Source organism: Dama dama, chromosome 7, assembly GCF_033118175.1.
Source record: "Dama dama isolate Ldn47 chromosome 7, ASM3311817v1, whole genome shotgun sequence".
In the NCBI taxonomy this organism is placed as follows: Eukaryota; Metazoa; Chordata; class Mammalia; order Artiodactyla; family Cervidae; genus Dama; species Dama dama.
In genome coordinates this window covers 3,683,848-3,708,032 of record NC_083687.1, presented here as the reverse complement: position 1 = coordinate 3,708,032, position 24,185 = coordinate 3,683,848, and the positions used below count along the sequence as shown (strand labels likewise).

Below are 24,185 nucleotides of genomic sequence, written 5' to 3'. Positions count from 1 at the left end.
TTACAATATTGTATTGGTTTTGCCATACATTGACTTGAATACGCCATGAGTGTACATGTATTCCCCATCCTGAATGCCCCTTCCACCTCCCTCCCCATCCCATCCTTAATATAATTTATGATCAAAAATAATTAGGCTCAGAAAGTTTTAGTGACTTTAAAACTCATCTTAAAACTCTTGCATTGTAGAAACAGGCCATGATAGCATGCTCTTTTTTCACTTTAGTCAACTCACAATGAAGGAAAATAGCCATATATATTTATTTTCTTTTATGGAAAGTAAATGTTTCTTGCAAGTGAGATTTAATTTTGTCACTGACACACTTTATGGGCCCCCAATCCCACAGAGTAGAAATCATTAAAAAGGTTTCTTTTTAAATTGATGTACTTATGTTTTGCAAAAATGATTACCACAGTATCATTGGTTAACACTTCACACAATTATTGTTGCTTTCTTGTGGTGTCAGTGTTAAGACTTACACTCTTTGGCAGCTCGCAAATATTTAATACAGTGTTGTTAACTATAAGCACCATGCTGAACAGCAAACGCTTAGAACACGTGTGTTTTATAACTGGAGCTTTGTGCCTTTTCACTGACATCTCCCCATTTCCCCGCCTCCAGTCCCTCACAACCATCATTCTTCTCTGTTTCTATATTGCTTTTGTTGTTCAGTTGCTCAATCATATCCAGCTCTTTGCGACTCCATGGACTGTCCCTCACCATCTCTGCAGTTTGCTCAAACTTATGTCCATTGAGTCAGCGATGCCCCTTCTCCTCCTGCTTCCAATCTTTCCCAACATCAGGGTCTTTTCCAATGAGTCAGCTCATCACATGACATAGTCAAAGTATTATTTCCAAGAGTTCAGCTTGTTTACATTCCACATATAATTGATACCATATAGTCTTTTCTCTTTCTCACTTATTGCACCTAGAATAATGCCCTCCAGGTTCATTCATGTTGTCACAAATAGCAGGATATTCTTATATCTCGTGGCGGAAAAATATTCAGTTGTGTGTTTATGTGTGCTTGTGTGTGTATCAGACTGGATCCAAAGTGGGAAAGACTGGTTCCAAATTGAGAAAGGAGTACATCAAGGCTGTATATTACCACCCTATTTATTTAAATTATATGCAGAGTACATCATGAAAAATGCTGGGCTGGATGAAGCACAAGCTGAAATCAAGATTGCCAGGAAGATATCAGTAACCTCAGATAGGCAGATAACACCACCCTTATGGCAAAAAGAGAAGAACTAAAGAGCCTCTTGATGAAAGTAAAAGAGGAGAGTGAAAAAGTTGGCTTACAACTCAACATTCAGAAAACTAAGATCATTGCATCTGGTCCCAACACTTCATGGGAAATAGATGGGGAAACTGTGGAAACAGTGACGGACTTTATTTTGGGGGGGCTCCAAAATCACTGCAGATGGTGACTGCAACCATGAAATTAAAAGACGCTTACTCCTTGGAAGAAAAGCGATGACCAACCTAGGCAGCATATTAAAAAGCAGAGACATTACTTTGCCCAAAAAGGTCTGTCTAGTCAAAGCTATGGTTTTTCCAGTAGTCATGTATGGTTGTGAGAGTTGGAGTATAAAGAAAGCTGAGCGCTGAAGAATTGATGCTTTTGAACTGTGTGTTGTGTTGGAGAAGACTCTTGAGTCCTTTGGACAGCAAGGAGATCGAATCAATCCATTCTAAAGGAAATCAGTCCTGAATATTCATTGGAAGGACTGATGCTGAAGTTGAAGCTCCGATATTTTGACCACGTGATACAAAGAATTGACTCATTTGAAAAGACCCTGATGCTGGTAAAGATTGAAGGTGGAAGGAGAATGGGATGAAAGAGGATGAGATGGCTGGATGGCATCACTGACTCAATGGACATGAATTTGAGTAAACTCCAGAAGTTGGTGATGGACAGGGATGCCTGGTGTGCTGCAGTCCATGGGGTCACAAAGAGTCGGACACGACTGAGCAACTGAACTGACTGACTGACTGACTGCATGTGTATCATATCTTTAAACATTCCTGGATGGACACTAAGGTTGCTTCCATATCTTGGGTGTTGTGAATAATACTTCAGTGAGCATGGGAGGTGCAAGTATCTCTTAAATATCTTTGTTTTATTTCCCTTGAATATATACTCACAGTTAAATTGTATGTTCTATTTTTCATGTTTTGAGAAACCTGAGTACTGCTTGTTCATAGTGGCTGCACAAATTTACATTCCTACCAACAGTGTACAAATGTTTCTCTTCTCATATCCTTTACAATATTTACTATCTCTTGCCTTTTCTTTTGTAATAACCATTCTAACTGGTGTGAGATGGCATCTCACTGTGACTTTGATTAGCATTTCTGTGATGATTAGTGATGTTGAGCATCTTCTCATGAGCCTGATGGCCATTTGGATGTCTTCTTTGGGAAAAAAAAAATAATTATTCAGGTCCTCTCTTCATGTTCTTTAAGTAGAATTATTTTTGTTATTGTTGTTGTTGATTTGTACCAGTTCTTTACACGATTTGGATATTAATCCCCTAAAACATATATGATTTGCAAATATTTTCTCCCACTCTGTTGGTTCCCTTTTCATTCTGTCAGTTATTTATTTTGCTGTGCATAAGCCTTTTAGTTTGATGTAGTCATACTTATTTATTTTTGTATTTGTTGCCTTTGCTTTTGGTGTCAAATCAAAGAAATAATCACCAAGACCAGAATCAAATGGCTTACTTGCTATTTATTTCTTCTAGGAGCTTTATGGGTTCAGGTATTAATTTAATTTTTGTGTATGGTGTATAGTGTATTGTGTATGGTGAAGTCCAGCTTCATTTTTCTGCATGTATTTATCCAGTCTTGTCATAACCATTTTTTGAAGAGACTAACTAGCTTTACTCATTGAATATTTTTGGCTCCCTTGTCACATATTAGTTGACTGTTTATGAGAGTGTTTATTTATTTATTTTTTTTAATTTTAATTATTTAAGTTTTTTTTTTTTAATTATTTAAGTCACAGATTTAGAGAATGAACTTGTGGTTACAGGTGGGAAGAGGAATGGGGGAAGGGCAATAGAGGTGTAGGGGCTAAATGGTACAAACTATCATGTATAAAATAAGCTACAAGTATATATTGTACAGCACAGGGATATAGTCAGTGTTTTTCAATACATATAAATGGAATATGAGCTTCCCCATAACCTTTAACTTTTATGAATCACTATAGTGTACACCCATAACTTATAAAACATTGTACATCAATTACATTTCAATAAAATGGGAATAAATAATATAAATAAATTAGGCTAAAAATTCCTAAATTGATAAGGACCAAAATTCTTACCACAGTCAGTAAATACATGAATATTTTCTCTACTTTTCCCGTCTAGCCCCATTTCTCAAATCTCCAAAGTGAATTCCTTTCAGTTTATCCAACTTGCCTGCTTTGGGTTTTCTCACACATTATTTCTTCTTCCTGGATTGTCTCCAGTAGAACTCCCCTTGGCTGACTTGCCCTAACTTCCTGTAGGTCATAGCCCGGTTTAAATGCTGTTTTACAGGAAAGGTTTTTTAGTGACTTCGTTTATACTTTCCCGTGGAAGCCTGAAGTTCTCCTGGGCCAGTGCTTAGAGCATAATTGTCAGTGATACATATTTGTGTGTTGAGTGATTTATTTAGAAACAAACACACTCCCTTTCTTCTGTTTCTCATTCTTTCCTGTTCCTTCAGAAACTAGTCTTTTGCCCTTGTTTCTTATTTTTCTCTTCTGAATATACGTATTCCTGCTTTCCTCTTTTATTCCTCTCCCTTACCAATTTCTTGCTTGTAAGTAATGGTCCTAAGTAGAACCTTGGTAGACCTTTATTTTCACGTTAAATATCTTTCTTGATGTCTGTTCACTCATAGTTCCTAGAGTTCTTAATGTGGAAAACAACTAAATTTCTTCTAAAACCTCTGTTCCTGTCTTCCATAATTTTATTAATGATACAGTGTCAATCCTCTGAGCATAGAGTGTATTTCGGTTACTAATGCATTCTACACTCTGTCCTTTCTCCTAACTCAGTGAACTGCCAGACCTTGAAGGCAGCACCTGGGCACTCATCTGGTCTCGCTGTCGGTTTTCTGTGACCACTATTCCCAGCATGATGTATCAAGACCACAAACAACTTATCATTTCTCCCACCTTTCATTTCTCTCCACTCTACAGCATCTTTCTCAGTCTCCTTTTTTGAAACTTTAAAAAGCTTTTAAATTGAAGTATAGTTAATTTACAATTTGTGTTCATTTCAAGTGTAAAGCATAGTGATTCAGTTATACACACACATGTATTCTTTTTTGGGTTTTTTCCATTATAGGTTATTGAAAAATATTGAATATAGTTTCCTGTGCTATACATCAGGTATTTATAGTTTACTTGTTATTATCTAGTAGTGTGTATATCTTAATTCCAAACTTCTAATTTATCTCCCTACCTACCCATTAACTACTTTGATAACCATACATTTGTTTTCTATGTCTGTGAGTCTATTTCTATTTCATATATAAGTTCATTTCTGTAATGTTTTAGATTGCGCTCATAAATGATATCATATGGTATTGTCTTTCTCTATCTGGCTTCATTTAGTATGGTAATGTCAAGATTGACATATGTTGCTGCAAATGGCATTGTTTCATTTTCATGGCTGAGTAACATTCCATTGTATATGTATATATGTATGTATATACATACATATGTCATATATATATATATGCATACACATTATATCATCTTTATTCATTCTTCTGCCCCTGCCTCTTTCCATGCCCAGTTTCCACCTCTGTGATCAAGGTTCAGCAAAATGTCAAACTTTATAACTTTCCCATATGGAAATATATTGATATTATCTTTAGTGGCTAATTCGAAACCATCCTTTTTTACATTTATTTTGTACCAGTTGTAGTTGAATTACCATGTTGTGTCAATTATTGTTGAAAAGCAAAGTAATTCAGTTATATATTTTCATACTGTTTTACATTATGGTTTACCACAGCATATTCAATATAGTCCCCTATGCTATACCGTAGGGCCTTGTAATTTACCGATTCTATATATACTAGTTTGCATCTGCTAAGCCTAAACTATCCCTCCCTCAACAGCCTCCCCCTTGGCAACCACAAATCTGTTCTCTATGTTCTTTATTCTCTTTCTGTTTCACGGGTAGGTTCATTTCTGTCATGTTTTAGATTCCACATAAAAGTGATATCATATAACATTTGCCTTCCTCTTTCTAACTTACTTCACTTAGTATGATAATCTCAGTTACATCTATGTTGCTGCAAATGGCATCATTTCATTCTCTTTTATGGCTGAATAGTATTCCATTGCATATATGTACCATATCTTTATTCATTCCTCTGTTAATGGACATTTAGATTGTTACCATGTCTTGACCATCAGGAATAGTACTTCTATGAACATAACGGTGCATATATCTTTTTGAATAATAGTTTTGTTTGAATATGTCCAGGAGTGGGATTCCTGGATTGTATGGTCATTCTATTTTTAGTTTTCTGAGAAACCTCCCTAATTTTTTCCACAGTGGCTGCACCAACTTAGGTTCCCATGAACCCCACATTCTCTCCAGCATTTGTTATTGTATATTTTTTAATGATGGCCATTCTAACTGTCTTCTCCTGGTGGCTCAGATGGTAAAGAATCTCCCTGCACTGCAGGAGACCCAGGTTCAATCCCTGGGTCGTGAAGATCCTCTAGAGAAAGGAATATTATCCACTGTAGTATTCTTACCTGGAGAATTCCAGGGACAGAGTCGTGAAGAGTTGGAGACAACCGAGTGACTAATACTTCCCTTTCATTCTGACTGGTGTGAGGTCGGACCTCTTTGCAGTTTTAATTTGTATTTCTCTAATAACTAACATTGTTGAGCATCTTTCCATGTGCTTAGTGGCCATCTATATTTCTTCTTTGAAGGAATGTCTCTTGATCTTCTGCCTGTTTTTCAATTGGGTTGCTTATTTCTTTTTTGTCTACCAGCATGAGCTATTTGTGTATTTTGGAAATTAAGCCCTTGTAGGTAGCATGATTTGCAAATATTTTCTTGCATTCTTTAGGTTATTATTATTTTACTTTCTTTATGACTTTTTTTTTGTCATGCAGAAGTTTGTAAGTTTGAATAGGTGCCATTTGTTTATTTTTGTTTTTATTTCTATTACCTTGGAAGACTGACCTAAGACAATATTTGTACAATTTATGTCAGAGAATGTTTTACATACGTTATCTTCTAGAAGTCTTAAGGTTCCATGTCTTATGTTTAAGTCTTTAAACCATTCTGAGTTTATTTTTTTTTATAGTGTGAGTATTCTAATTTCATTGATTTACATGTGGCTGTCCAACTTTTCCAGAACCACTTGATGAAGAAACTGTCTTTTTCCTATTGTGTATTCTTGCCTCTTTTGTCAAAAAATAATTGATTGTAGTTGTGCAGGTTTACTTCTGGGCTCTATATTCTGTTTCATAGATCCATATATCCGTTTCTATGCTCATACCATGTTGTTTAGATTATTGTAGCTTTGTAGCATTGCCTAAAGTCTGGAATTGTCATGCCTCTCCCTTTACTCCTTTTTTTTTTTTCCCCCTTTGGGATTGCTTTGGCTGGGTCTTTTATGGTTCTATATGAACTTTAGGATCATTTATTCTAGTTCTGTGAAAAAGATCATGGGTAATTTGATAGGGATCACATTAAATGCATAGATTGCTTTGGGTAGTATGACCATTTTAACAATATTAATTTTCCCATCCAAGAGCATTAGTTATCTATCCATTCTTTAAATCATCTTCAGGTTCCCTTTTTAATGCTTCATAGTTCTCAGTATGTAAGTCTTTCACCTCCTTGGTGAGGTTTATTTATAAGTACTTTCTTTTAGAACTGTGATTTTAAAAGACATTGGGTTTTATTATTCCATTTCTGATATTTCATTGTTGGTATTAAGAAATGCAACTGATTTCTCTATGTTAACCATATATCCTGCTACCTGAATTTGTTTATCAGTTCTAGTCGTTTTTATGTCTTTAGGGTTGTCTCTATATAGTATCATACCATCTTCATAAAATGAAAATTTTACCTCTTCCCTTCAAATTTAGATATGTTTTATTTGTTTATTTTTTTTTTGTCTGATGAACAAGATTGGAAAACCTCTGGCCAGGGTCACCAAGAAGAAAAGAAACATGAACAAAATAAGAAATGAAAAAGGAAACATAACAACTGATGAAGCAGAGTTAGAAATATCTACATTGACTACACTACACTTTGACTGTGTGGATCACAGCAAACTGTGGATAATTCTTAAAGAGATGGCAATACCATATCACCTTACCTGCCTCCTGAGAAGCCTACATGCAGGTCAAGAAGCAACAGTTAGAACTGAACATGGAACAAAGGACTGGTTCCAAATTGGGAAAGGAGTATGTCAAGGCTGTATATTGTCACCCTACTTATTTAACTTGTATGTACAGTATATTATGTGAAATACCAGGCTGGATGAAGCTCAAGATGGAATCAAGATTGCCAGAAGGAATATCAATAACCTCAGATATGCAGATGACACCATACTTGTGGCAGAAAGAGAAGAGGATCTAAAGAGCTTCTTAATGAAGATGAAAGAGGAGAATGAAAAAAGCTGCCTTAAAACTCAACATAATAAACAAACAAAAAAACTAAGATCATGTCATCCAGTCCCATCACTTCATGGCAAATAAATGGGGACACAATGGAAACAGTGACAGACTTTATTTTCTTGGGCTCCCAAATGACTGTAAATGGTGACTGCAACCATGAAATTAAAAGACACTTGCTGTTGGTTTGTAATCTGGGGCATTCCTGGGTAAAATTCAAATCTAGTCCCTGTAAACAAGGGCAAAGAAAGTCTAAAGAAAGAACCAGAACACACCAGACTGATAGTTTGCTGGTTTAATAGGCAATTTGTTTTTGTTGTTTAGTCACTAAGTCATGCCCAACTCTCTTGCAACTCCACAAAGTGTAGCCCACCAGGCTACCCTGTCTGTGTGATTTCCCAGAGAAGAATGCTAGAGTGGGTTACCATTTCCTCCTCCAGTGTAAAGCAAGTTACATATGAGGCTTGTCTTGGGCAGTAGAAGGATGCCCACTAGAATCTTAAGAGTTTAACTGGGTTCAGTCACTGACACAGTCCAGATGGTCTCAACGATGCAGAGCACTCTCAAAGCTGCATGTGTGTGAAGAGTGGGCAGAACATACATTCTAAGGACAGAGGAAGGGTAAGGAGTCTCCTGTTGCCTGGGTCCAGTAAATAGGTCAACCACGAGTCATGTTTTCTGGAATAGTTTCTGCACTTTATGCACAGAGTAGAAGGATCTATTTTGTAAGAGTCTATTGAGATGCCTTTATACACTGCCTGGGACTAGTATTTTTGATGGTAATTTTATCATGATATTAATTTTTTTCCATTTATTTTTATTAGTTGGAGGCTAATTAGTTTACAATATTATAGTGGTTTTTGCCATACATTGACATGAATCAGCCATGGATTTACATGTATTCCCCATCCCGATCCCCCCTCCCACCTCCCTCCCCACCCCATCCCTCTGGGTCTTCCCAGTGCACCAGCCCTGAGCACTTGTCTCATACATCCAACCTGGGCTGGTAATCTGTTTCACCCTAGGTAATATACATGTTTCGATGCTGTTCTCTCGAAACATCCCACCCTCGCCTTCTCCCACAGAGTCCAAAAGTCTGTTCTGTACATCTGTGTCTCTTTTTCTGTTTTTTGCATAATGGGTTATCGTTACCATCTTTCTAAATTACATATATATATGTGTTAGTATACTGTACTGGTCTTTATCTTTCTGGCTTACTTCACTCTGTATAATGGGCTCCAGTTTCACCCATCTCATTAGAACTGATTCAAATGAAATCTTTTTAATGGCTGAGTAATATTCCACGGTGTATATGTTCCATAGCTTCCTTATCCATTCGTCTGCTGATCAGCATCTAGGTTGCTTCCATGTCCTGGCATTTATAAACAGTGTTGCGATGAACATTGGGGTGAACGTGTCTCTTTCAGATCTGGTTTCTTCGGTGTGTATGCCCAGGAGTGGGATTGCTGGGTCATATGGCAGTTCTATTTCCAGTTTTTTAAGAAATCTCCATACTGTTCTCCATAGTGGCTGCACTAGTTTGCATTCCCACCAACAGTGTAAGAGGGTTCCCTTTTCTCCACACCTTCTCCAGCATTTATTGCTTGTAGACTTTTGGATAGCAGCTATCCTGACTGGCGTGTAATGGTACCTCATTGTGGTTTTGATTTGCATTTCTCTGATAATGAGTGATGTTGAGCATCTTTTCATGTGTTTGTTATCCATCTGTTTGTCCTCTTTGGAGAAATGTTCTTTGGCCCATTTTTTGATTGGGTCATTTATTTTTCTGGAATTGAGCTGCAGGAGTTGCTTGTATATTTTTGAGATTAATCCTTTGTCTGTTGCTTTGTTTGCTATTATTTTCTCCCAATCTGAGGGCTGTCTTTTCACCTTGCTTATAGTTTCCTTTGTTGTGCAAAAGCTTTTAAGTTTAATTAGGTCCCATTTGTTTATTTTTGCTTTTATTTCCAGTATTCTGGGAGGTGGGTCATAGAGGATCCTGCTGTGATTTACATCAGAGAGTGTTTTGCCTATGTTGTCCTCTAGGAGTTTTATAGTTTCTGGTCTTACATTTAGATCTTTAATCCATTTTGAGTTTATTTTTGTGTATGGTGTTAGAAAGTGTTCTAGTTTTATTCTTTTACAAGTGATTGACCAGTTTTCCCAGCACCACTTGTTAAGTAGGTTGCCTTTTTTCCATTGTATATTCTTGCCTCCTTTGTTGAACAAAGACAGAAATATAGATCAATGGAACAGAATAGAAAGCCCAGAGATAAATCCATGAACCTATGGACACCTTATCCATGATATTAATTTTTAAATATTTACATGGAGTTTCTGCTTTCTAGTTTCCCCTCATTCTTAATTGATTTACTGTTTACATACAATAAGTGCTTCCCTGGTGGTTCAGATGGTAGAGAATCTGCCTGCAATCCAGGACACCCAGGTTTGATCCCTAGGTCGGGAAGATCCCCTGGGGAAGGGTATGGCAATCCAATCCAGGATTCTTGCCTGGAGAATCCCATGGATAAAGGTGTCTGGAGGGCTACAGTCCATGGGGTTGCAAGGATTCAGACATGACTGAGCAACTAACATTATATACATTAAAGTGCACAGGTCTTAGTGTGCATCTTGGTGAGTTTTGACAGGAATATGCTTATACTTTCAACAAAATAAAAAATAATACCATCACCCTGGATGTTTCTTTATGCACTTGCTTTCTAGACAGTTCAACTTCAGCCTTATTTCTCAACAGGCAACCATGAATTCTTTGTGCCTCTAGAATTTTGTATCAGTGGAGAATCCAACATGATATGCCCTTTGTATCTGGCTGCTTCCACTCAGTATAATGTCTGCGAGATATTTCATACTGCTGTGTCAATCAGTGACTGGTTCCTTTCTTTTTGTGGATAAGCTTTATCTCTTCATTTTGCATGGGCAGTGCTTTATTTCCAGTTTAATGGTGATCATGAATAAAGTGTCCCAATGTACTTGTGCAAGGAAATTTGGGAACACATGCGTTTATTACTCTTGGATAAATACTTATGTATAGAATTACTGGGATGTAGTGGATCTGTGTTTAAATTCATAAATAACTTCCAATCTTCTTCACAAAGTCACTGTATCATTTTAAGATAGAAATAATAATTGCTCTAGTGGTTCCACATCACCATCAATATTTGGCTTTTTTTTTTTTTTTCCAGTTTTAGCAATGTGTATGTGTGTGTGTGTTGTGTGTGTGTTTAATTATTGATTTGATGGAGGTTTTTTTTCATATATTCTAGTCATTATTCACATATATTTATAGGGAGTATTTTCTCCCAGGCTGTGGTTTGCAGATTTAATTTCTTAATGCTTTTTGGATCAGTAAATATTTCAGTGAAGATTCTTCACTTGCTAGTAAACTTCCCCAGCTTAAATTTGCAAAGGCCTTCTTGCATGATAATTTATTTTTTTGTGTTTGTATTTAGATCTGTTGTTGTTGTTCAGTCACTCAGTCTTGTCCAACTCTTTGTGACCCCATAGGCTGCAGGACACCAGGCTTCCCTGTCCTTCACCATCTCCCAGAGTTTGCTCAAACTCATATCCATTGAGTCGATGATACCATGCAACCATCTTACCATCTGTTTTCCCTTCCTCCTCCTTCCCTCAACAGGGGCTTTTTCAATGAGTCAGCTCTTCACATAATGTGCCCAAAGTATTGGAGCTTCAACTTCAGCATCAGTCCTTCCAATTAATACTCAGGGTTTACTTCTTTAGGATTGACTGGTTGACCTCTTTGTTGTCTAAGGGACTCTCAAGAGTCTTCTCCAGCACCACATTTGAAAAACTCAATTCTTCAGTGCTCAGCCTTCTTTATAGTCCAACTCCCACATCCACACATGGCTACTGGAAAAATGATAGCTTTGATTTTACAGACCTTATTTGGTAAATTGATGTTTCAGCTTTTAAATATGCTATATAGGTTTGTCATAGTTTTTCTTTCAAGAAACAACCATCTTTTAATTTCATGGCTACACTGATAATCTGCAGTGATTTTGGAGCCCAAGAAAACAAAGTCTGCCACTGTTTCCATTGTTTCCCCATCTATTTGCCATGAAGTGATGAGACCAGATGCCATGCTCTTAGTGTTTGAATGTTGTGTTCTAAACCTGCTTTTTCACTCTCCTCTTTCAGTTTCATCCAGAGTCTCTTCAGTTCCTCTTCACTTTCTGCCATAAGGGTGGTTTCATCTGCATATCTGAGGTTATTGATATTTCTCCTGGCAGTCTTGATTCCAGCTTGAGCTTCATCCATCCTGGCATTTCACATGATATATTCTGCATAGAAGTTAAATAAGCAAGGTGACAATATACAGCCTTGATGTACTCCTTTCCCAATTTGGAACGAGTCCATTGTTCCAAATCCAGTTCTAACTATTGCTTCTTGACCTGCATACATGTTTCTCAGGAGGCAGGCAAGGTGATCTGGTATTCCCATCTCTTCAAGAATTTTCCACAGTTTGTTGTGATCCACACAGTCAAAGTCTTTAGGGTAGTCAATGAAGCAGAGGTAGATTTTTTTTTTTTCTTTTTTTCTGGAATTCCCTTGCTTTTTCTATGATCCAGTGGATATTGGCAATTTGATCTCTACTTCTTCTGCCTTTTCTAAATCCAGATTGTATGTCTGCAATTTCTCAGTTCACCTACTATTGGTACCACATTCATTCGTGGTTAGTTGTTCAGCTGTGTGTCTTTGAGACCTCAAGGATTGTAGTCCACCAGGCTTCCCTGTCCATGGCATTTTCCAGGTGAGAATCCTGGAGCAGGTTGCCATTTCCTTCTCCAGGGGATCTTCCCGACCCAGGGATCAAATTGGGTCTCCTCCTTGCAGGTGGATTTTCTGCCAGCTGATCTATCAGGAAAACTCAGCTTGAAGGATTTTGAGTATTACTTTGCTAGCACATGAACACAGTTTTGCAGTAGTTGGAACATTCTTTGGTATTGATTTTCTTTGGAATTGGAATGAAAATATGTTTTTCAGTCTGGTGGCCACTGCTGAGTTTTCCAAATTGGCTGGCATCTTGAGTGCAACACTTAAACAGCATCATCTTTTAAGATTTGAAATAGCTCAACTGGAATTTTATAACCTGCACTAGCTTTGTTCATAGTACTGCTTCCTAAGGTTGGCTTGACTTCACACTCCAGGATGTCTGGTTCTAGAGGAGTGGTCACGCTATCATGGTTGTCTGAGTCATTAAGACTTTTTGGGTACAGTTCTGTGTATTCTTGCCACCACTTCTTAATCTCTTCTGCTTATGTTAGGTCCTTACCATTTCTGAAATATTTCCTTGGTATCTCTTTTTTCTTGAAGGAATCTCTAGTCTTTCCCATTCTATTATTTTCCTCTCTTTGTATTTTTTCAGTTAAGAAGACTTTCTCTTAAATATCTCTATCTCTTCTCACTATTCTTTGGAACTTTACATTCAGATGGGTAAATTTTTCCTCTTCTCCTTTGTCCCTCACTTCTCTTCCTTTCTTAGCTTAGGCCTATGGTAGACCTTAAAATAGGAGTTGCCTTAATGTGTGTTGTGAAAGTTGCTCAGTCATGTCCAACTCTTGGTGACCCCATAGACTGTAGCCCCCCAGGCTCCCTGTCCATGGGGATTCTCCAGGCAAGAATACTGGAGTGGGTTGCTGTGCCCTCCTCCAGGGGATCTTCCTAACCCAGGAAGTCCTTGGTGGCTCAGACGGTAAAGAGTCTGCCTGCAATTTGGGAGACCCAGTTTGATCCCTGAGGTGGGAAGATTCCCTGGAGAAGGAAATGGCAACCCACTCCAGTATTCTTGCCTGGAAAAATCCCATGGATGCAGGAGCTTGGTGGGCTACAGTCCATAGGTTCACAAAGAGTCAGACAGGACTGAACAACTTCACTTTGCTTTAATGTGTGTTAGAATGTAAAAGTACTTTTTGTGCTTGTTTTTGCATATGAATATCCAGTTGTTCCAGCACCATTTGTTAAAAAGATTGTACTTTTCAAATGTTTTCAAAAGTGCTCTGGCCCTTTTGTTGAGAATCAGTTGATCTAAACATGGTCTTTTTGCACTTTATTCTGTTCCATTTATCTCACATGCCTGTAGATACCCACACTCCAGTGCAGCACTGAGACAGTGTGGTGAAAACAGGCATCTTGACTTGATCCTGTATTTATGGGGAAAGTATTCAGTCTTTCCCCATTAAGTGTGGTTTATTTCTTACTCTGGGTATTTAAAAATATATGATAACTCTGATGTAGAAGACAGTTACTTAATTTTGTTTATTTCTGTTTCACATGCCCAGCATAGTCTTTAATGCATTCTAATCCTTTTTTTTTTTAATTAATGAGTAATTACCTTAGTCATTTCATGTAGTGATATTCATTTAGTAGCTGGCAACAAATGCTGATAACTGCCTTTATTTCCCTTGTTTATAACCAGATTTCATAATTAATAAACCAGTTATATATGCCTCTAGCCCTAGAATTTTGCATGTAAGCAAACTGCTTTGTATATATGCTCTTTCTAACATTTTAAACCCTTTTGTATGCATTCACATCTCTTATTTGCTGATCTTTAAAACAACTCTTTAACACAAAGAAGGTAAGATTGAAGAACAGTTGAATCTCTTTATTACCAATCATGAAATTTAAAATGGACTCTTACAAGCATAGACAATGCTTGCCAAACATGAATGTTAAATTTTAATTTAAAATAAATTTAAGTTTTTATTTGTTTATTTATTTTATTTTATTTTTGCAATTTTGAATGCGCACAGACATGTTAAAATTTTTCTTTATTTCAATAATCTGGAGAGAAAACCCTTTAGAAATTTTATAAGCCATAGTACTTCTCCCTAATTTTTTTTTAAATAATTTATGTGATTATATGAGTAAATTATATTTTCAAAAGATTACTGACTCTAGCATTTCTTTAGGAAGAAGCATCTCTTTAAATGTGTATCTCAGCTCATAGGTCTGGGGTGGTTTCCTGTGAGTGTGTGTCTGCGTGTGTGTGTTTGGGTATGTGAGAGCCTGGTTTCCTGTGTGTGTGTGAGGCATAACTCTGTTCTCCATGGTAAAGTTCGAAAAACCATAACTCATCAGTTTTGCTTGGTTTAAATCATTGCTTTTCTCTACTTAATATATATGTTCTAATGATTTTCTTTCCTAGTTCAATTTTGTGGGCAAATTGCTCGGACCGAGAGGAAACTCTTTGAAGAGGCTACAGGAAGAAACAGGTGCTAAAATGTCTATCCTGGGCAAAGGATCAATGAGAGATAAAGCAAAGGTATGAACTTTGAATTTGTACTAAAGATTCACAGGGAATCAGTTGTAACAGGGTGGCCATATTCACAAGCACATCTGAGTTGTCCTCCAATCAGTTCGCATAATCTTTATCCTTTTAGGACTACTCTTCACTTTCTGATATCTTCTTTATCTTTATAAAAATAAGCTACTGGACTTTTTCTCCCAAAGCATGTACTTTTGTTTTATTCTTTTTCAGTTCTTTGTTTAGGCGGCTATCAAATCTGTTCATTTCTTCCGTGTCTTCTGTAGGATGTTTCTCTCTGTGTGTACTCATTTTCTTTAATTTCCTGACTGGATCCTTTTTCTTTCTTCAGTTGCATCTTCTGATCCCATCCCATGTATCCCATCCCCTCATTTTATCTTTCCACTCCACTTCACACTGATCCTGTTACCTGAAGCAATTTCAAATACTTATCTGCAAATCTAAGAGAGTTTTGGAGAAGGAAATGGCAACCCGCTCCAGTGTTCATGCCTGGAGAATCCCATGAATAGAGGAGCCTGGCAAGCTACAATCCATGAGATTGCAAAAAGTTGGACACAACTAAGCTACTAGCACACACACATGCACGCATGAGAGTTCCACTTATTTTTTGTAATGTGTCAGTGATATTAAACGACTTAACTTAAAAGACAAATAAGTTAATAAATCTATCAACTTGGATATTTGAAATGATTTACATTGCATCTGAACTACATCATTTCCTCATTTTATAAATGGGAAATATCTTCTGCTTTCAAATTCTTTGTTTTGTTGAAATAACTATTTATAGAGATTTATTCATAAAGTATCTCTTAAAATCAATTGAGGAAGGGTGACTGTGTTATGGTAGTATCATTTGACCTGGCCATACTTTTTCTTACTTGATATGTTACCAGGGAAAATAAAATAATCAGACATTTTAATTCTGACTATAAAAATTGCTGAGAGATAGTTTAGGAGTTGCTCAACTATTACTATGAAACATTAAAGGGAGGAATTTATAGTAAGAAATGTTACTGAACTTGTGAATGTACCATGCATGTTTGATCTTTATTGTAACAAGGCTGTGTGTGGTGTCTGACCAAGGCATGCTGTATGGGTCCTTAAAAAAAAAAAAAAATCAGATTAATAATCAGTTCTGTAATTTGCTAAAGGATGCTACTTGCTAGTTTCAATTTTGAGTAAATTTTAGTTACTTTCTACCGTGTATAATTTCATAAGGATGACTTTTTGGCCAAATATCCTGCTTCTAGTTAGAGTATATTTGGAAGAAATAATAAAAGTATTTAAGGGATAGCTTTTGTCTTCTGCTGTAAGCATGTTTAGATTTTCTAGGTATATGAGGATAAATTGACACATAATTATCTATATCTGTTCTTTCATATATTCTTTGATTATTTGTTATATGTTTTCCAGATATCTCAAAGTCATATAATAGAAAGTTCATTTTGTATGTTTTTATGCTCTCATATAATCTTTAAGATTTAGATCAGGCAGAGATTTCCTAACCCCTGTGATAGGCTAACTTAACCATAAAACATATTTTACTGAAATTTTCTGTTTCACTCATTACACTGTTAACTTTCATGGACCAGAGAAATGTCTTAGTTAGCTTTGCATACCCAGAGTCACCATGTAGTCTCTTCATATTTTTTAAAACAAATAAGTGTATATATCATTTCCACATATTTGGACATTTTTACATAGGATTCTATTTTTCCCGTGAACATGGTTAGCTACCAACATAATTATTAGAAAAATCTAGCAAGAAACAAATTTGATTCTATTAACTTTCTGTTAGGTTTAATTTATTAATATTGTGCTGTGTGCTTAGTCGGTCAGTTGTGGCCAACTCTTGCGACCCCATAGACTGTAGCCCACCAGGCTTCTCTACCCATGGGGATTTTCCAGGCAAGAATACTGGAGTGGGTTGCCATTTCTTTCTCCAATTTACCTGTTATTTAAAATCCTGTTTCTATATTGATTACATTTTGGGTGGTTCATCATGTTTTCATGAGTATCCTCATTGTTCCTTTTTAAAAATGAAAGAAAATAAAAACATTTAATAGCGACATCAATAATAACGTATAGTAGTATAAAATGTGCTTGTTAGACTCTAGATAAGACCTTAACTACCAAAGACAACACAGCTGAAACCACAACACAGCTGAAACCACAGCTGAAACCACAGAGGTAGATGTGAAAAAAACTTACCTTAGTAAACACTTGATTAAAATAAAAATAAATTCTTGGTAAATTTTTATTGCTAGTGTTGCTAATTTTGCCTCTCTGCCACATGGCTTGAACAGAAAGGAATATTTTATGTAATTTTATTTTTCTAGCAAATGGTTAAAACTTATCTGATTTTGCAGCTCTAGTTCACAGTAATAAATGTGACGGTGAGGGGGGAATCCCCCTGGAGTTTGCATTCCAATGGGAGAGACAGACAATACATAAGTGAATAAATACATTTTCTACTTTCCGACATTGATAACTGCATGGATTAAAACAAAACAGAAGAAAGGAAGTATGTTAATGCTAGGAGTAGTAGTTTGGTACGATGATCAAGTGTAACACTGGACAAGGAGAAGGGACCAACACAAGGAAAATCAGACAAGAGAGAATGCAAGTGATGGCTCTGAAGGAGAATTCATGTCTTTATCTGTGACTATCCTGGCAGCCATAGCCCTATCTTTGTTTATAACCATGCTTATTCCCATTTGGACCTTCCCAGGTGGCACTAGTGGTAAAGAACTTGCCTACCAGTGTAGGAGATACAGGAAATGCAGGTTGGATGCTACAGTCCACGGTGTCGCAAAGAGTTGGACATGACTGAGCAACTTCACTTCACTTCAATAAAGAGTGATATTGAGCATCTTTTCATGTTTTAGTTAGCCATCTGTATGTCTTCTTTGGAGAAATGTCTGTATAGGTCTTTTTCCTACTTTTTGATTGGGTTGTTTGTTCTTTTGGCGTTGAGTTGTATGAGTTGCTTGTATATTTTTTAAATTAATCCTTTGCTAGTTGTTTCATTTGCTATTATTTTCTCCCATTCTGAGGGTTGTGTTCTTAGCTTGCTATAGTTTCCTTTTCTGTGCAAAAGTTTTTAAGTTTAATCATGTCTCACTTGTTTATTGTTGTTTTTATTTCCATCACTCTAGGAGGTGGGCCATAGAGGTTCTTGTTTTGATTTATGTCATCGAGTGTTCTGCCTATGTTTTAGTCTAAGAGTCTTATAGTTTCTGGTCTTACATTTAGGTCTTTAAGCCATTTTGAATTTATCTTTGTGTATGGTGTTAGGAAGTCTTCTAATTTCATTCTTTTACATGTAGCTGTCCAGTTTTCCCAGTGCTATTTATTGAAGAGGATGTCTTTGCCCCATTGTATATTCTTGCCTCCTTTGTCAAAAATGAGATACTCATAGGTGCATGGGTTTATTTCTGGGATTTCTATATTGTTCCATTGGTGTATGTTTCTGTTTTTTGTGCCAGTACCATACTGTCTTGATGACTGTAGCTTTGTAGTGTAACATGGAGTCACGAAGATTGATTCCTCAAGCTCCATTCTTCTTTCACTTCATTCTTCTTTCTCAAGACTGCTTTGGCTATTCAGGGTCTTTTGTGTTTCCATATGAATTGTGAAATATAAGGTCTGCATTTCTCTCTCATTCAAAGAATGTTCTTACTAAAAGTACTTTCACTTAAAAATAAATAAAATGCAAAATCCATGTATAACATTAATAGAATTTTATCTATGTCATTATAATCTATTAATTTAACATCTCATATGGTTGCTTTAGTAGGGAAAGTCTTGGAGGTTGCTTTATTATGAAAATTCACAAGTCTGTTAATATGCCATACTCTTGTTTTATTTTTGCTGCATAGAGGTTTGATTTTCTTTCTCTCTTGTGCTGTGTTAACGACACAGATTAACCACTCAACTCTTTCATGTGATGAAGGCAGACATATTTAGATAATTATTTTGGGGAGTGTTTGTCATCCTGCATACTGCACGGGAGTTACAAGTTAATTTCTAAATCTAGTTATGTTTCCCTATAAATGTTACTTATTCATGAATTTGAGGGACATTATAGTAGTTGATAGGGTAATTTATTTGATTAGAAAATGCTTGCTATGTTTTGTGAAACAGTTTTATAGGAGAATGTGAGATGAATTGGACACATCTTAAAAGTTATTTGAAGGTTTTGTTTAGTGCGCTACCTCATCCATGTTAAAATGTAAAATTTAAAAAAAAAAAAAACCCTCTCCTCCTCAAATGTCAAGTATTATATGCCAGTTGATCATAATAATGTTGGAAAATAAACATTATTGCTATCCCTAATATATCCATGGCCAATGGCAACAGAGAGGCTGGGGTGCCCTCCACTCCTGGGCATTCTCCAAAATTAGTTCCAGCTTCCATGGAACCCCTTCCCAGTGACTCCAGTAGAGCCTGTGCTTCAGCCCCTGGGCAGCACAATGACTAATATCCAATGGCCGGTGAAGCTTATACGCTTAATGAGGACCAGCAGTGAGACAACCAGGGTGCCAAGCATGAGGTGGCTGAAGGGCATGTCTCTGCTAGTCAGGCAGGACAAAATGTGGTCCAGTGGAGAAGGGGGTGGCAAACCACTTCAGTATTCTTGCCTTGAGAACTGCATGAACTGTATGACAAGGCAAAAAGACATGGCACTGAAATATGAACACTTCCCCCCGCCCCCGGTCAGTAGGTGTCCAATATGATACAGGGGAAGAATGGAGAAAGAGTTCCAGAGAGAATGAAGAGGCTGAACCAAAGAGAAAAGGACATCTAGGTGTGGATATGTCTGGTGGTGGAAGCCTGATGCTATAAAGAGCAATATTGCATAGGAATCTAGAATGTTAGGCCCAAGAATCAAGGTAAACTGAAAATGGTCAAACAGGAAATGACAAGAGTGAACATCAACATTTTAATAATCAGTGAACTAAAATGGATGGAAATGCATGAATTTGATACAGATGATCATTATATCCACTACTGTGGGCAAGAATCCCTTAGAAGGAGTGGAGTAGGCCTCAGAGTCAACAGAAGAGTCTGAAATGGAGCATTTGGATGCAGTCTCAAGAATGACAGAATGATCTCCATTTGTTTCCAAGCCAAACCATTAAGCCTAACAGTAATCCAAGTCTATGCCCCAACCATTAGTGCTGAAGAAGCTAAGGTTAAATGATTCTATGAAAACCTACAAGATCTCCTAAACAACAACAACAAATAATGTCCTTTTCATCATAGGGGACTGGAATGCCAAAGTACAAAGTCAAGAGATACCTGGAGTAAAAGGCAAGTTTAGCTTTGGAGTACAAAATGAAGCAGGGTAAAGACTAACATAGTTTTTCCAAGAGAATGCACTGGTCATATCAAACACTGATTCCAAGAAAACACCCTCACAAGAGATGACACTACACATGGACATCACCAGATGATCAATAACAAAATCAGATTTGTTATATTCTTTGCAGCTGGAGATGGAGAAGCTCTACATAGTCAGCAAAAACAAGACCTGGACCTGACTATGACTCAGATCATCAGCTCCCTATTGCAAAATTCAGGCGTAAATTGAAGAAACTAAGGAAAACCACTTGGCCAATCAGTAAATCAAATCACTTATGATAACATGGTGCAGGTGACGAATAGATTCAAGGGACTAGATCTGGTAGACTGAGTGTCTGAAGAACTACAGGAGGTCCATACCACTTTACATGAGGTAATGACTAAAACCATCCCTAAGGAAAATAAATGAAGACAAAGTGGTTGCTTGAAGGGGCCTTACAAATAGCTGAAAAAAATATATGAAGCTAAAGGCAAAGGAGAAAGGGAAAGATATATCCAACTGAATGCAGAGTTTCAAACAGTAGCAGGGAGAGATAAGAAAGTTTTCTTAAGTGAACAATGCAAAGAAATAGAGGACAACAATAGAATAGGTAAGACTACAGATGTCTTCAAGAAAATTAGACGCTAATGGAATATTTCATGCAAAGATGGGCACAACAAAGGACAGCTGCAAGGACCTTACAGAAGCAGAAGAGATTAAAAGGAGGTGGCAAGAATACAGAGAAAAACTGTACAAAAAATGTTTTAATGACCTGGAAAACCGCACCAGTGTGGTCCCCCACCTAGAGACAGACATCTTGGAATGTAAAGTCAAGTGAGCCTTAGGAAACATTGCTGTGAACAAAACTAGAGGAGATGATGGAATTCCAGCTGAGCTATTTCAAATCCTAAAAGGTGATGTTGTGTCTACGACCATACCACCCTGAACGCACCCGATCTCGTCTAAAAGATGATGCTGTGAAAGTTCTGCACTCAATGTGCCAGCAAATTTGGAAAACTCAGCAGTGGCCCCAGGACTAGAAAGGTTCAGTTTTCATTCCAATTCCAAAGAAAGCAATGCCGAAGAACTTTCAAACTACCGCAGAATTGCACTCATTTCACATGCTAGCAATGCAATGCCCAAAGTCCTTTAAGCTAGGCTTCAACAGTATGTGAACCAAGAATTTTTAGATGTATGAACTAGATTTAGAAAAGGCAGAGGAATCAAGGATCCCAACCCAGGGATTGAACCCAGTCTCCTGCATTGCAAGCAAATGCTTTACCAGATGAGCCACAATGGAAGCCCCCAAATACTGGACTGGTAGCCTATCCCTTCTCCAGTGGATCTTCCCCACACAGGGATCTGACCAGGGTCTCGTGCATCACAGGCAGTTTCTGTAATAACTGAGCTATCAGGGAAGCCCTTGAGCTGTCAGAGAAGCCCTGACAGCAGACAGAATGAAAACCACAATCATTGAAAGCTAACCAAAATGATCACACGGACCAAAGTCTTGTCTAAATCATTGAAACTCTGAGCCATTTTGTGTAGGGCCACCCAAGGAGGACAGGTCATGGTGGAGAGTTCTGAAGAAACGTGGTCCACTGGAGAAGGGAAAGGCAAACCAATTCAGTATTCTTGCCTTGACAATGCCATGAACAGGATGAAAAGGCAAAAAGATAGGACCTTGGAAGATGAACTGCCCAGGTTGGTAGGGCCCCAATATGCTACTGGAGAACAGTGGAGAAATAATTAGAGAAATAATTAAGAGACAGATCCAAAGCAAAAACAACACTCAGTTGTGGATGTGACTGGGGATGGAAGTAAAATTCGATGCTGTAAAGAAAAATATTGCATAGGAATCTGGAATGTTAGGTCCATGAATCAAGGTAAATTTGAAGTGGTCAAACAGGAGATGGCAAGAGTGAACATTTTAGGAATCTGTGAACTAAAATAGACTGCAATGGGTGAATGTAACTCAGATGATCATTATATCTACTACTGTGGGCAAGAAATCCTTAGAAGAAATGGAGTAGCCCTCATAATCAATATAAGAGTCCAAAATGCAGTAGTTGGGTTCCATCTCAATAATGACAAAATGATCAGTTTGTTTCCAAGGAGAACCTTTCAATATCACAGTAATCCAAGTCTATGCCCTGACCAGTAATGCTGAAGAAGCTGAAGTTGAACAGTTCTCTTAAGACCTAAAGATGTTCTAGAACTAACACCCCCAAAAGGTGTTCTTTTCATTATAGGGGACTGGAATGCAAAAGTGAGCAGTCAAGAGATACCTGTAGTAACAGGCAAGTTTGGCCTTGGAATCCAAAATGAAGCATGAGCAAAGGCTGACAGTTTTGCCAGGAGGTTGCACTGGTCACAGCCAACACCCTGTTCCAACAACACAAGAGAAGACTCCACACATGGACATCACCCGATGGTCAACACCAAAGTAAGATTGATTATGTACTGGTCATAGCAAACACCCTCTTCCAACAACACAAGAGGAGACTCTAAACGTGGACATCGCCTGATGGTCAACACCAAAGTAAGATTGATTATGTACTGGTCATAGCAAACACCCTCTTCCAACAACACAAGAGAAGACTCCACACGTGGACATCGCCCGATGGTCAATACCAAAGTAAGACTGATTATGTACTGGTCATAGCAAACACACTCTTCCAAGAACACAAGAGAAGACTTCACACGTGAATATCGCCCAATGGTCAATACCAAAATAAGACTGATTATGTACTTCTCAGCCGAAGATGGGGAAGCTCTATACACTCAGCTGAAACGATACAGGGAGTTCAGATAATGAACTCCTTATTGCCAAATTCAGACGTAAATTGAAAAGAAAGTAGGGAAAACCAATATGTCATTCAGGCATGACCTAAATCAAATTCCTTAAGATTATACAGTGGAAGTGACAAATAGATTCAAGGTATTAGATGTGATAGACAGAGTGCCTGAAAAACTATGGACAGAGGTTTGTGACATTGTACAGGAGGCAGGGATCAAGATCATCCCCAAGAAAAAGAAATGCAAAAAGGCAAAATGATTGTCTGAAGAAGCCTTACAAATAGCTGAGAAAAGAAGAGAAGTGAAAGGTAAAGGAGAAGAGGAAAGATATACCCATTTGAATTTAGAATTCCAAAGAATAGCAAGGAGCGATAAGAAAACCTTCCTCAGTGATCAGTGCAAAGAAATAGAGGTAAACAATAGAATGGGAAAGAATAGAGATCTCTTCAAGAAAAAATAGAGACACCAAGAAAACATTTCATGCAAAAATGGACACAATAAAGGGCAGAAATGGTATGGACCTAACAGAAGTAGAACATATTAAGAAGAGGTGGCAGGAATACTAAGAGGAGCTGTACAGAAAAGATCTTCATGACCCAAATAACTGCAGTGGTGCAATCACTCACCTAGAGCTAGACATCCTGGAGAGCAAAGTCAAGTGGGCCTTAGGAAGCTTCACTATGAGCAAAGCTAGTGGAGGTGATGGAATTCCAGCTGAGCTTTTTCAAATCCTAAAAGATGATGCTGTGAAAATGCTGGAAAACTCAGCAGTGGTCACAGGCCTGGAAAAGGTCAGTTTTCATTCCAATCCCAAAGAAAGGCAATGCCAAAAAATGATCAAACTACTGAACAATTACGCTCATTTCACATGTTAGTAAAGTAATGCCCCTAATTCTCCAAGCCAGGCTTCAACAGTACATGAACTGTGAACTTCCAGATGTTCAAGTTGGATTTAGAAAAGGCAGAGGAACCAGAAATCAATATCGTTGGATCATCAAAAAACAAGTTAGTTCCAGAAAAACATCTACTACCCTTGACCGTGTTGATCACAACAAATTCTGAAAATT

General features: G+C 37.4%; 1 protein-coding gene across 1 annotated transcript in view; it reads left to right on the top strand.

Moving 5' to 3' along the window:
• KHDRBS2 (KH RNA binding domain containing, signal transduction associated 2) overlaps positions 1-24,185 on the top strand; it is a 640,575-nt gene that overhangs the window by 253,643 nt on the left and 362,747 nt on the right. The window contains exon 3 of the mRNA XM_061146045.1: positions 14,853-14,969. Within this exon, the coding sequence (XP_061002028.1) occupies positions 14,853-14,969 (117 nt within the window). The remainder of the gene's footprint in view (positions 1-14,852; positions 14,970-24,185) is intronic.